Source organism: Schistocerca piceifrons, chromosome 2 (assembly GCF_021461385.2).
Source record: "Schistocerca piceifrons isolate TAMUIC-IGC-003096 chromosome 2, iqSchPice1.1, whole genome shotgun sequence".
Lineage (NCBI taxonomy): Eukaryota > Metazoa > Arthropoda > Insecta > Orthoptera > Acrididae > Schistocerca > Schistocerca piceifrons.
This window is the reverse complement of record NC_060139.1, coordinates 268,103,787-268,118,364: the sequence shown is the minus strand read 5'-3', so window position 1 is coordinate 268,118,364 and position 14,578 is coordinate 268,103,787. Positions and strand designations below refer to the sequence as shown.

General features: G+C 41.3%; 1 protein-coding gene across 1 annotated transcript in view; it reads left to right on the top strand.

Moving 5' to 3' along the window:
- Positions 1-14,578, top strand: part of LOC124777135 (xaa-Pro aminopeptidase ApepP-like) — a 126,569-nt gene that overhangs the window by 43,288 nt on the left and 68,703 nt on the right. Inside the window, exon 3 of the mRNA XM_047252428.1 lies at positions 12,931-13,042. Coding sequence (XP_047108384.1) covers positions 12,931-13,042 — 112 coding nt within the window. The remainder of the gene's footprint in view (positions 1-12,930; positions 13,043-14,578) is intronic.

The following is a 14,578-nucleotide window of genomic DNA, read 5'->3' as shown; positions in this document are numbered from 1 at the left end:
GTATCATCAAAGATGTGGTAGCAAGGCTCAAAAATATGTTGCACTCTGCAGTCACCCAAATGCATCTCATGCCCACAAACATCGAATTAGTCGCTCTCCCTCCTATCCTCCACCCATGGCTATCATGTCGTGTTTTCAGTAAACATAAATTTCTGCTCATCCCAGCAGATTGCCGTCAGTTGTACCACACAAGATGTGATAGCAGAGTGAATTTTGTAGTGATAAAGATAAATAATGATTACATTGTTCATAATACTTATATCCACAGAGAACATAATACATGATACACACACAAACAGGAACTGCTACTCAAAGATAGTTCACACCTCATAGACAGCAAGGACAAAGAAGAAACAAGGAGCCAGATTACCAATATAACAGTGCTACTTAAGGTGGCAACAGTTTCAGCTTGTGAGCAAAATACATGTATTGCTCTCTAGCAAGTGGTTCAGTTAACACAGCAGCAAGCATTTCCTTTGACGGCAAGTACCTAACAACAGTCTCATTCCTTTTTACACATTGTATAATAAAATTCTCTTTAGCACAACTGTATTTCAATTTAAAATGCAACACAGGATTTTGTGTCAGTCTAATAGAACTCTGGTTGTCATGAAAAATTATTACAGTATTTTGATGCATATTATTTAACAATTCTCCTGTCAGCCATCTTAAATATACTGCCTCTTTGGTTGCAGAATTTAAAGCTGCACATTCACCTTCAGTAAGTGAAGTTGCAAATTGCTTCCGTTTCTTGCTCTCTCCCCAACAGAAAAGCACTTGCATTCTGTGACAACCCTGTAGTTAAATCATCTACAAAATCTGAGTCAACATAAACAGTTATATGCAGATCTTCAAAATCTCCTTTGTAAAACACAGTGCCACAATTCATAGTACCCTTGAGATAATGACCTGTTATACACATACCTATAAAGGGCTTTGCTTCTCCTAGATCTTTAACTTCAAAAAGCTCAGATAATACCCAATACAGTTTGTCTTTCATCACATTGTTATTACACATTACATAAAAATCGTCCACATATGAAGCAACAATTGCAAGATTTTTGCCTGACCTTTTAATAAACAAAAACTCTTCATCATTATTTGCAGCATAATCTAGATCTAAAACCACACTTTTGCCTTTTCAGTCCACTGTCTTAGCTGAATTTTAAACTGTAAATGTCCTTTTGAAGTAAAACCATTTGGTTGTTCATGAAAATAGTTTCTTCCAAGTCCACATACAGAAAAGCAGTCTTAATATCAAAATGATAAATCTTAAGATCAACATTTACAGCTAAACTAATGAAAATTCCAAGAGTACTATATCTCACAACATATGAAAAGGTTTCACAATAATCTCTTAACAAACTTCTGTGTAAATCTTTTAGCAATAAGTCTAGCTTGGTAGAGTGCTGTACTACCTGCATTCCTTTTCGACTTAAATACCCATTTATTACCTACAATATTTTTACTCTTTGGTGGGCCCACAAGTTACCAAACACCATTGTTCTGGAAACCCTTTATTTCCTCTTTCATGACCTTTATCCAGTCTTCTCTGTCACTTGTCAACATTGTGTCCTCCAAGTTAACAGGATCTTCTCCCAAACAGAAAAAAACTCTTGCCAAATAGGTGACATAATCTGGGTACTCCTTGGGTTTTGGTACCTTCTGACTGGATGGTCCCTTCTGGAGCATCAGGGTCCATTGGCTGCATCTCAATCTCTACTATGTCTACCACTGACTGAGTATCTGGGATATAGTGTGGGTTTTGATCAGTATCGGCTTTGTCAGTCCCAGCATTGCTGATGTCCACTATTTCCTCTGTCTATCCTCATTCAGTATACCATTCATTCAGCCATAACATGCAGTAATCTTCATTATTTACAACGAGTGTCCTGGTGCTGTTAGTCATGAACTCATTCACCACAAAAATGACATTTCTGTCTTTCACAATTTTCGTGGGGTTTTATGGATCATTTAGTCTGTAGCCTCTCATTGTTTCATCATAACATATGAAAACAAGTTCTTTAGCTTCGGCATCCCAGTCTCTTCTATTTTGATCTGCTATAAGGAGAAGGGCCCATCAACCAAACACCTTTAAATGGTTCAAAAAAGACACTATTCCCTTCCCTAACTTCTATGGAGTCTTACCATTGATTGCTCTGTGACAAACACAGCTGTAATTCATACTTCTGCCCGACATTGCTTAGGTAGACCCAATTCAAATAACATGCACCATGTCATCTCACAAATTGTTCTGTTAGTCCTCTCCAATACACCATTCTGTTCTGGACTATAGGGCACACCAGTCTGATGCTACATTCCATTCTTTCTGAGAAATGAATCAAACTTAGAGATTACAAATTCACTGCCAGTGTCTGATCTAACTAATTTGATCTTTGCACCCACTCTATTTCCTTCCTAAGTTTTAGATGCAGAGAAAAATTCCGATGTTTGATCATTACTCTCAAGAATATAACAGAATATCCTCCTGGAACAATCATCCACTACTACGTACAAGATCTTCGCCATACCATGCGACATTTTTTCCATGAGGCCACATAAATCCATATTCACAAGAACAAGCATCCCAGTTCCATGTTGTCTTCCAGTCTTAGAAAATGTAAATTTTGAAATATTACCAAGCACACACAGTTTACACTTGGTAATGTGTTCAGTTTTGCAACACTCCAACTTGATGCCACCACTCTGTAAACGTAACTTAAGTACAGTGTCAACTCTAACATGGTCAAGTCTATGGTGCCATAACTCTTCCACATTATTAATTTTGTTTAACAGTTAGAGCATGCTCATCTGACAACACAGGTTCAAAATTTTTTAGTTGATAAATTCCATTTGACTATGACCCAGAACAAATGTCTCTCCACTTTTGAGCATCTTATATCCATCTTTGTAAAAAACAACATTTGTGCCTTTCTCAAGCAAAGCAGAAACTGACAACAAATTGGTGGCTAAGCCAGGGACAAGAATAATGTTCCTGATAGAAGCTAACAATGTAATGAAAAGGAAAGTTGCTGCTACTCACCACATAGCAGAGGTGCTGAGGTTGCAGATAGACACAGCAAAAAGACTTTCATAAATAAAGTTTTTGACCATTAAGGCCTTCGTCAAAAATAGATGGCAGACAACAGACACACACACACACACACACACACACACACACACACACAGCATGCAAATGCAACTCACACAACTGAAGCCACACTGCGAGCAGCAGCACCTGTGCATGGCATATGATGGGAGTGGCGACTGGGTTGGGGTAAGGAGGAGGCTGGGGCAGGGAGGGGGAGGGATAGTAGGATAGGAGTGGTGGACAGTGAAGTGCTGCAGGTTAGACAGAGGGCAGGGGAGAGGTGGAGAGGGGGGTAGCAGAAAAGGGGAGAAGTAAAAAGACTGTGTGCGATGGTGGAATGAGGGCTGTGTAGTGCTGGAATGGAAACTGGGAAGGGGCTGGATGAGTGAGGACAATGACTAATGAAGGTTGAGGACAGGAGAGTTATGGGAATGTAGCATATATTGAAGGGAAAGTTCCCAACTGTGCAGTTTGGAAAAGCTGGTGTTGGTGGGAAGGATCCATATGACACAGGCTGTGAAGCAGTCATTGAAATGAAGGATGTCATGTTTGGCAGCGTGCTCAGCAACACTGTGGTCCACTTGTTTCTTGCCCACAGTTTCTCAGTGGCCATTCATGCAGACTGAGAGCTTGTTGGTTTTCATGCCCACATAGAATGCAGCACAGTGGTTGCAGCTTAGCTTGTGGATCACATGACTGGTTTCACAGGTAGCCCTGCATCTGATTGGACAGGTGATTGTGACCGGACTGGACTAGGTGGTGGCAGAAGGATGTATGGGGCAGGTCTTGCATCTATGTCTATTACAGGGGTGTGAGCCATGAGGTAACGGGTTGGGAGCAAGGGTTTTGTAGGGATGGATGATTATATTGTGTAGGTTTGGTGGACAGCGGAATACTACTGTGGGAGGGATTGGAAGGATAGTGGGCAGGACATTTCCCATTTTAGGGCACAATGAGAGGTAGTTGAAACCATGGCCGAGAATGTAATTCAGTTGCTCCAATCCTGGATGTTACTGAGTTATGAGGGGAATGCTCCTCTGTGGCTGGATGGTGGGACTTTGGAAGATGGCAGGAGACTGGAAAGATAAGGCATGGGAGATTTGTTTTTGTACAAGGTTGGGAGGATAATTACAGTCTGTGAAGGCTTCAGTGAGACCCTTGGTATATTTCAAGAGGTAGATACGATGACCATGGGTGGCTAGGCTGTATGGAAGGGACTTCTTGGTATGGAACAGGAGGCAGCTGTCAAAGTGGAGGTATTGCTGGCAGTTGGTATGTTTGATGTGGATGGAGGTACTGATGCAACCATCTTTGAGGTGGTGGTCAACAACTAGGGGTTGAGTAGACCAGGTGAAGCAAATTGGGGAGAAGTTGTTGAGGTTCTGGAGGGACGTGGACAGGGTATCCTCACCCTTGATCCAGATAATAAAGATATCATCAATGAATCTGAACCAGGTGAGGGTCTTAGGATTCTGGTTGTTTAGGAAGGATTACTCTAGATGACACATGAATAGGTGTCATGTGGGTGCCCATAACTGTACCCCAGATTTGTTTGTAGGTAATGCCTTCAAAGGAGAAGTAATTGTGGGTGAGGACATAGTTGGTCGTGCCGACTAGGACGGAGGTTGTTGGTTTGGAACCTCTCAGGCATTGGGAAAGGTAGTGTTCAGTAGCAGTAAGTCCGTGGGCATTAGGGACTGTGGAGAGTCAGTGGAGGAAATGGTTGGTACCTTTTATATAGGAGGATAGGTTCCAGGAAACAGGTTGAAGGTGTTGGCATACAAGAGCAGAGATTCTCTCAGTGGGGGCACAGTAACTGGCCACAATGAGGCATCCTGGGTGGTAGGGTTTATGGACTTTAGAAAGCATGTAGAAGGCAGGAGTGCAGGGAGTGGTAGGGGTGAGCAGAGAGGTGGACTCTAGGAAGAGGTTTGGGACAGACCTAAGGATTTGAATAGTGACTGGAGATCCTGCTGGATTTCTGGAATGGAGTCACTGTGGCAGGATTTGTTGGTGGAAGTATCTGATAGCTGGTGGAGTCCTTCTGCCAGGTAATCCTTGTGGTTCAAAACAGCAGTGGTGGAGCCTTTGTCTGCAGATAGGGTTATAAGGTTGGGATCAGTTTTTAGATGGTGTGCTGCGATTCTTTCTGTGGATGTAAGGTTATTTTGCATGTTGAGGGATTTGGGGAATGATGGTGAGGCAAAGTTCAAGGTTAAGAAGTTCTGGAAAGTTAACAGGAGGTGATTTGGAGGCAGTGGGGGTGGATTGTGGTTGAATGGAGGAGTGAACTGAGTTAGGCAGGGTTCGACATTGGTCTTGGGTTGAGTCTGATTGGTAGGGTTGTTGGTGGTGAAAAAGTGTTACCACTGTAGGGACTGGGAGAAGGAGAGGTCTGTCTTTAACAAGTCCTGCATGATTGAATTTGGGAGTGGGCCGAAAGGTGAGGTCTTTGGAAAGGATTGATATTTCTGTGGGACTAAGGCTTCTGGAGAAAAGGTTAATGACTGTGTTGCAAGACTTTTTAGGTTCTGGATTGTGTGTAGTGGTGGAAGGGAGTTTTAGAGGGTGAGGTAAGTGGAGTAGGCCTGCGAGACAGGGGTTTGTCAGTGATGAGAGGACGTGGGAGAGGTTTGGGGGTTGTTGTAGAGGTGGTGGACAGTGGTACTCCAAGGTGGAACAGGAAGTGAGCAGGGTGGAGAGCTTTTTTGGGTGGTATTGTGCATGTTGCTCTAGTTCGTGTGGGGCAAGAGTTTCATTGTGTGTTATGGGTTCCAGGAATTTGGAATTGCATAGTAGAAGAATTTTGCAGATGGAGAGAAGGTACTTTCCGATAGAAGATATGTCTGGTGAATTGACAATAACATCTCCTTTCCCTTAATTTACTAATTCAACATTATCAGCGTATTGGAAATTTTTTTGTTTGGAGTGTTCAGATACAAAATTGTGAAGCCCTTCCATTGTTGAAGTCATGTATCATGGGACCCCAGAATCAAAGATGCACTCATTCTGGTTGAAATCTGACATACCAAGTGTACAAAGCAATGATGTGTCTGCTCCCTTGGAATCCTTCTTTGGTGATTCTTGCTTCTGGGGACAGTCAGACTTGATGTGATCATACTAGCAACAGCTGAAACATTTTATCTTATGTTTTTCTTGTTTGTCTTTGCAGAAATCCAGACATGATTTCATACAATGCTTTGTGAACAAGGCACTAACACTGCTATCTTTTTCTAACTTCAGGTATTCTTCCACACTTCCATTTAGCAACTTTGCTTTGATGTTTTCTGAGGTGAAATTTTCGTCCATTGTACTGGATTCTAACCCATCTGGTAAGGCACACAAACTTTTGGTGAACTTCTGAGAGTAATGACTGCAATTAGTCCATCATCAAATGGTTTGCCATGCTCTGCAGTTTGTTGGCTACATCCAGAATATGAGCAACATAACTTTGAACATTTGCTTCAAATTTGGATAATGTAGTATCCAACAGAGCATCCTAGAGATTCATCCACCAAGCTTTATTCTTACCAGCAAGCAAGTTTTCCAGAGTCTCCCACACTTCCTTTGTATTTGTTGTGTTTTCCACTTATACATATAGAATTTGAACATATGCAAAAGGATAAGTGTCCAAGCATCTATATGCTTCCTTGTGTTTGTAACAGTGTTTGCATCTATGTCAATATACCATAATTTTTTGTGCATTAGAATGAGTTTAATTCCAAACTTCCATGTACTGTAATCATCTTTGCTTCTCGACTTGTCTACCATGGAGTAGTGGTTTCGGTGAAACATTCGTCTGAAGACATTTTTGAAAACCTGAATTCACAGGCACTAAATTACATAGCTAATTTCTTTTGAAAACCAAGACTTTAAATGCTTCAGACTGTGACAAAACACAAATCAAAACAAATGTCACTCACAACGTGGTCAGATAACCTAAAAATCCTTGCTCAGCTATTCATCTTCCTACCTACACAGCATACATAGCTCACTGCACAGATTTACACAGTTACTGGCAGCTGCTAATGATCTGCACATTCAAACTTGTGGTAGGAAGTATCTAGAATTGGACCTCATTATGAACAGGAAAATTTAGTGGACCTTCATAGTACCTGATGTACCATCTGTCATTAGTGGAGGTAGATTAAATGCACTTTAAGCTTCCTTTTGACTACACTGTATAGGAATTTCTGGAGACCACATCTACAGAGAAGGCAGCGCGAACATGCAAACACGATATAATAAATTATATTTGGACATCATCCATATCAGCAGTTGCTGCTAAGCCTCACCATCTAACTCCAAAGAAATTTTTGTAGCCACAGGAGGACATAAGCAGGCAAATAAAGGCAGGTATAATGGGCCCCACTGATGAGTCTCACTGCTCCATACGGTTTTGAAGAGAAACAATATATGGTGTTTATGTGGTGACTACAGTGCTCTAAATGCAATGACAGTGCCTGATAGATATCCCATTCCACATGTGATGGACTTCAACAATGCAACTGTGAACCCACAGGTATTTAGTGTCACTGATTGTGAGAAAACCTATGCAAAAATACCGGTAGCTCCAGAAGACATTGAAAGACAGCTGTCACTATCCCATTGTGCCTGTTGACATATCACTACAAGCCTTATGGTTTGCAGAACATGGTGCACACCTGGCAATGATTCATACACCAAGTCCTTCAGTGCTTGGATTTTTTGTTGTGTGGCATGGATGATAATTTGGTGTTCTCTGATTCACCAGAAACAACACAAGACTCATCTCAGGCAGCTTTTCTAATACTTTCAATAGTATGGTATAGTTATGTATGAGGACAAATGCATCTTGGGTAGAGACAATCTGAACTTTCGCAGTTTTAATGTGTCTGCAGTGGTTGTAACTCATATGCCAGAGGAAGTGTGAAACATACATAAAATTCCAGTGCTGAAAACCTACAAAGATCTAAGGTGTTCCTTAGGGATGCTTAATTACTGTAAAAAGCATGTGCCTACAGCTGTGGAACTACAAGCACCACTCAGTGACATTTTAAAAGGCAAACATACTTCAGGTGGATAGATAGTGAAGTGGACTTAAGAGCAGTTGGTAGCCTTCCATAAAATGAAGGAATATGCAGCTCATGCCATGCTGCTCATGCTTTTCCGTCGTGACTCATTACTGGTAGTATTGGTATATACCAGTCAGATAGCCTTAAGAGCAGCATTACAGCAATTGGTGAATAAAGCCTCGCACAGCCTGGCATTTTTTTGCAGATGCCTACGCCAGTGCAACAAAAGTGAAGTACAATAGCTAGAGAACTGTAGATTAGATTAGATTAATACTTGTTCCATAGATCATGAATATGACACTTCATAATGATGTGGAATGTGTCAGGTTAATAAAAGTTGTCTGTACAAGATATTACATTATAAAAAATATTGCATGACACTAATGTTTAAGTTGTTGTTCTTTTTTTCCCCCTTAATTTATATCTAAAGATTCAACCAATGAGTAAAAGGAGTTGTCATCTAGAAATTCTTGTAATTTATTTTTAAATGTTAGTTGGCTATCTGTCAGGCTTTTGATGCTGTTTGGTAGGTGACCAAAGACTTTTGTGGCAGCATAATTTACCCCTTTCTGTGCCAAAGTCAGATTTAACCCTGCATAGTGAAGATCATCCTTTCTCCTGGTGTTATAGCTATGCACATTGCTATTACTTTTGAACTGGGTTGGATTATTAACAACAAATTTCATAAGTGAATATATATACTGTGAGGTTACTGTGAGGATCCCTAGATCCTTAAATAGATGTCTGCAGGATGACCGTGGGTGGGCTCCAGCAATTATTCTGATTACACGTTTTTGAGCAATTCTACTCAACGATGAAAGGGGGCAAGGCACCAGGTTGGGACGAAGTAACAGTGGATATGATACGAGCAGCAGGAGAAGTAGGAACCCAGTGGCTATACAGAGTGCTGAGGGTGGTGTGGAAGGAGAACAGAATTCCTGAGGATTGGAAGAAAGGAATTATAGTCCCGATCTTCAAGAAAGGGGATAAAAGGAGATGTGAGAACTACAGAGGAATCACCCTGCTATGCCACTGTGGAAAAATCTATGAAAAGATCCTGGAGAAGAGAATAAGAAGCAGTATTGAAAGTAGACTGCAAGAGGAGCAGTACGGTTTCAGACCGGGAAGATCAACAACGGACCTCATATTTGCGGTAAGGCAACTGCAGGAAAGGCACTATGAGTACGGGAAGGACTTAATCATGGCCTTTTTAGATATTGAGAAGGCGTATGACAGTATCTGTAGGGACAAGCTCTGGGATGTGCTGAACGCAAAAGGGATAGATGAAGAGATAACACGAAAAGTCAGAAAAATGTATGAGGGAAATGAGAGTTGTGTGAAAGTGGGGAGGGAACGTACTGCATGGTTCAAGCTGGAAAATGGGCTGCGACAGGGAAGTGCACTTTCGTCTTTATTGTTTATTATTGTTATGGATGAAATCCTACAGCAAGTGTCAGATGCAATTGGAGATCATAAAATGAAAGCAGTGCTTTTTGCCGATGACCTGATGTTATGGGGAAATTGCGAGAAGGAGGTGCAAGAGCAGTTAGATGCATGGGAGGCAACGGCAGCACAATATGGAATGCATTTCTCTGCAAAGAAAAGTGAAATAATTGTCACAACAAGGAAGACGAATTGGCCAAATGTGGATATAACTTGTGGAGGGGAAAAACTACAAGTGGTAGAGAACTTCAAGTACCTGGGAAGCGTGATTGAAAGTAAGGGGGGAAACGCATTGGAAATAAATGAAAGGTGCAGAAAAGCAGGGCAGTTCTACAAATGCATTAGGGGGCTTATTTGGAGCAAGGAGGTGCCACAGAAATCCAAGGGAATTATATACCGAACCTACTTTGTCCCCATATTGGCATACGGAAGTGAGACATGGGTAATGCACAAAAGCGACAAAAGTAGAATACAGGCTAGTGAAATGAAGTTCCAGAGGAGCAGGTTGGGTGTAACAAGACAAGATAGATTGCGAAATGTGTATGTGAGGGAAAGACTAAAGGAGGAACCAGTACAGGACAGGATAGAAAAATCAAGACTGCAGTGGTATGGACACATGAAGAAAATGGATGAGGGAAGAATTCCAAAGAGGATGTTTGATCTGCAACTGGAGGGGAAGAGGCCCAGAGGAAGACCAAGAGATAGATGGGTGAAGGGAGTGAAGGAATGTGTGACGAGAAGAGGAGAGAACTGGACGAAGGTGGAAGAGAGGGAATGGTGGAAAGACAGAACACGATGGAGAGGCTTGTGTTCCCGACAGACCCAGCCAGTGGCTGGAAACTGTCCAAGATGATGATGATGATGATGATGATGATGATGAATTACCCCAGAATATGATGCCATACGAAAGCAGTGAATGAAAGTAGGCATAGTAAGCTCATTTACTGAGATTCTTATCACCAAAATTTGCAATAACCCTAATAGCATACGTAGATGAACTCAGATGTTTCAGCAGATCATCAATGTGTTGCTTCCAGTTTAACCTCTCATCAGTGGACACACCTAAAAATGTTGAAAATTCTACCTTAGCTACAGACTTCTGTTCAAAGTCTATATTTATTACTGGAGTTGTGCCATTTACTGTACGGAACTGTATATACTGTGTTTTATCAAAATTTAAAGAGAGTCCGTTTGCTGAAAACCACTTAATAATTTTGTGAAAAACATCATTTACAATTACATCACTTAGTTCTTGGTTTTTGGATGTTATTACTATACTTGTATCATCAGCAAAAAGAACTAACTTTGCATCTTCATCAATGTGGGATGGTAAGTCATTAATGTATATGAAGAACAGTAAAGGACCTAAGACCGAACCCTGTGGGACCGCGTACTTGATAGCCCCCCCCCCCCCCCTCCCCCCAGTTTGAGGAATCAGCTGTTGTTTTAACTATCTGATCTATGCTGTGATACAGCACTTAAGAGGCTTCATGGAAGGCAAGCATTTCACTGTCCACATGGACCAAGTTCCTTCAACTGCTTTCTTATCAAAGGTCACAGCACAAAGCTCACCTAGACAATGCTGACAGGGCGAGTACATTTCTCAGTCCACCACTAACATGAGTCATATCAGCAGCAGTAAGGATGTTGTGGTTGACTTCTTGCACTACTGTGCAAGTATCAAGGCTATTCCTTGGATAAATGTAATAGAGCAACAACAGGATGACAGTGACTTACACATTCTGATTGCACAGCAAACGGCCAACTTCAGTGTGTCATAGATTTATGTACCAGAACTACAAACTTCATTGTGGTGTGACACATCCCACAACCTGCATCTTGTGTCTATACCCAGACATCTCCAACGCCAGTTATTTGAGGCTTCCTATAATTTAGTGCATTCATGAGTGAGAGCTACTATCAAGTTGCTGACAAAGAAGGTAATGTGGCAGGGGATCAGAAAAGATTGCCAAAACTGGGTGCAGTCATGCAAAAGATGTCAAAAGTGCATGCATCTACATTTGGACTTCATGAGTCCATTGCTGTACAGTATAATTGCTTGTTGACAGTGGTAGGTAGATTTACTTGTTGGCTGGAAGCCATTCCCATCATAGACATGGCAACAGAAACTGTTGCCAGAGCTTTTGTCAGTGGCTGGCTGTATCACAAGATTTAGGGTGGCTCATATGACAACAGATCATGGGAGGCAATTTGAGTCACTGTACTCCATGAGCTTCTACACCTATGTGGCTGCTCATATATCAGAACCACAAGCTACCATCCGACAAGCAAAGGGATGGTAGAAAGGTTTCTTAGAACTTTGGAGGTAGTTATAATGTGCAACATGCAACACAACTGGTATGTGGAGCACAAATATGACTTCTGGCTGAGCTCATTTCCAACAAACCAAGACATCTTCCAAGTGAAGAAGCTGCGATAGACTTCAGCCAACATCTACTGAGAGGAATGGCTCAAATTCAGCCAACAGCACCAAAAATACATGGAGATAAATCAGTCTTTGTCCACAAGGACCTCCTGGTAATGACACATGTCAGGCTGAGGGACAACTATATACGGCACCCTTTATGATTTCCATACATGGGATGTTACAGAGTCCTACAACTAGACGCCAACACATTCAAACTGGAGAGAATGATAAGGACAAGACTGTTTCCATCGAATGCCTGAAACCAGCCTGTTCAGAAAAGGACAAGAAGTGCCTTTGGCCACTGGTCACAGTGTCTAAATGACCAGGAGCAGAAACAGTATTTCCTCTCCACCTCACAAGCCAGCAGCACAGAAGATCTGGATGATGCTTTGACCTCTACTTAAACCCAACACTGGATAAGGACACTATTCCCACTATTACCAGCAGTGGCTGGAAGAACTGTGAAACACCATTTCCCTGACATCTTCGTTGCTCCTAGATTTTTTTTTAAAAAAAAAAAAAAAAAAAAAAAAAAAAAAAAAAAAAAAAAAAAAAAAAAAAAAAAAAAGGGTGGGGGGGTGGGGGGGGTGGGGGGGGGGGCTGCTGTAATGACCTCAGTGATTGACCTATCACTTTGTACAATGAAACAAAATTAGTGTATGATATCTTTAAGATTACTTTCTTTTGTCTATCTCCTTGACGTGTGCTTCTCTATTGTGACAGGCTTTTGTAGATGTTAAATTATTCTGAAATTAACACGAGTTATTCAAGATAATGTTTATTCAGTTGGTGTTGGTGTCTACTTACCTTACAACCTAAAACTCGTAAACACTTCTCTATCTTACAGTATAACTTATTGTGTGTGGCCTCACTACCAGTATTTTATTTATACATGTTGCTCTTTCACATTTCAGACACCATCAATTGCAGAATGGCTGAAAGCATCTTTAAACCCTGGAGTCAATGTATCTGCAGATCCCAAATTAGCATCATACAATGAATGGTCTGCATGGAATTCTAGTTTATGTAAGTACTGAAACCAGATATAAAGACTGCGATGTAGCTGGCATTGGTTACTTTACTCTGCAGAAACGCCAGATGTTACTGTGATTTACAGCCGATACTCCCCCCCCCCCCCCCCCCCCATGAAGTCTGGGATGGGCCCTGTGTTTTGCAGTCAAATGCACTCTGGAATAGGCAGCTCACCAGGTCTATGCCATACATGTGTACATCCATCACTCACAAACAGAGAGAACCCACCCTCATTGCTGAAGATAACAGGGCACCATTACATGCTCCAGTCAACTCTTTCACAACACCAAAGTGTAGCCAAGTTTGGTGGTTTCATGGTTTCAGTGGTAGGCTGGCCAGAGGGACATGTAATCTTATTCCTGCTGCAAGAGACAGTTCCTAATGGTAGCTGGTAACACAGGAGGTGCAACATGTTCTAGGATTTATTTCCTAGATGATGATCAATAGGCCAGCACTGCTTATTCAGGGCACTAATCTTGGTGTGCATCTATACTATGACTACGTCCAGAACCTGGCCTACATATGTGGGAATAATCTACAAACTACTGCTGAAAGGGGCGACGCACCACTGGTACGGTGTGCCCAACAAGTGCAGCAATCTGTCAATATGTCCATCCAGCTTCCCATGGACCCACAGTGTGATCCCACTCAACATTCAAATGAATGAAACTGTTCAGCCAGAGTATATATTTAGTGGAGGGGCATGATTGTACTCTAGAATGAATGTTGCGAACACTGTTTATCTATGAAGCCGGCACAGTTATTGCCTACAGAGTTAAGACAGAGGGTGCACAGAGATACTTCCCAACCACCACCTGATTGCCAGTGATGATGACAAATTAATCACTAACATCGCAGCCATTCACTATGCACATATTGTATCCTTGTGCCACTGAACACAGTTCTTGAGGGTATTCCATTTTTTTCTGACAGAATAGAAATCAGCAGTGGCTGAGCACTGCCTAAATGAAGAACACATGTTTGATTTTGAGAACACCATTCAGTTCCTTGCCTTTTCTTGCTTTCTTGCTTGCTTGCAGCGTAATGCACGGAGCAGATTACATTGCACCTGCATTCTTGTCCAGCTGTGCCTAAGTTAGCATTGGGTCCTGTGTCTGTCATACCCTTATTTTATGTACAATTAATACGTTTTTTCAAGCTTTTCCTTCATTTTGCAACTGTAAGAAAAATCTAGCGTTCTTTCTAACTTCCTATTTGTGCTTGTCTATGTTGCCACTTGGTAAACAGAAATTATTTCTGTCTCTATGTGAATGTTACTTGATATATAATATATATTATTCAATTACCATTATCAGTTCTTAGTTACTGAAATATTTCTTGAATTTTATGTTGCTCCAATATCTAAGATAAATGCATACCCTCATTAGGCACTATTTAATGTGAGTTAAAATGTTGTCTTTATGTCTTTTTATCACATTATAAGAGAGAAATACTTACATGGAATAATATAGCCTGCCATATTATTTGTTTGAAAACTACTTGTTCAACATAGCCCTGTTTTGTGATGTT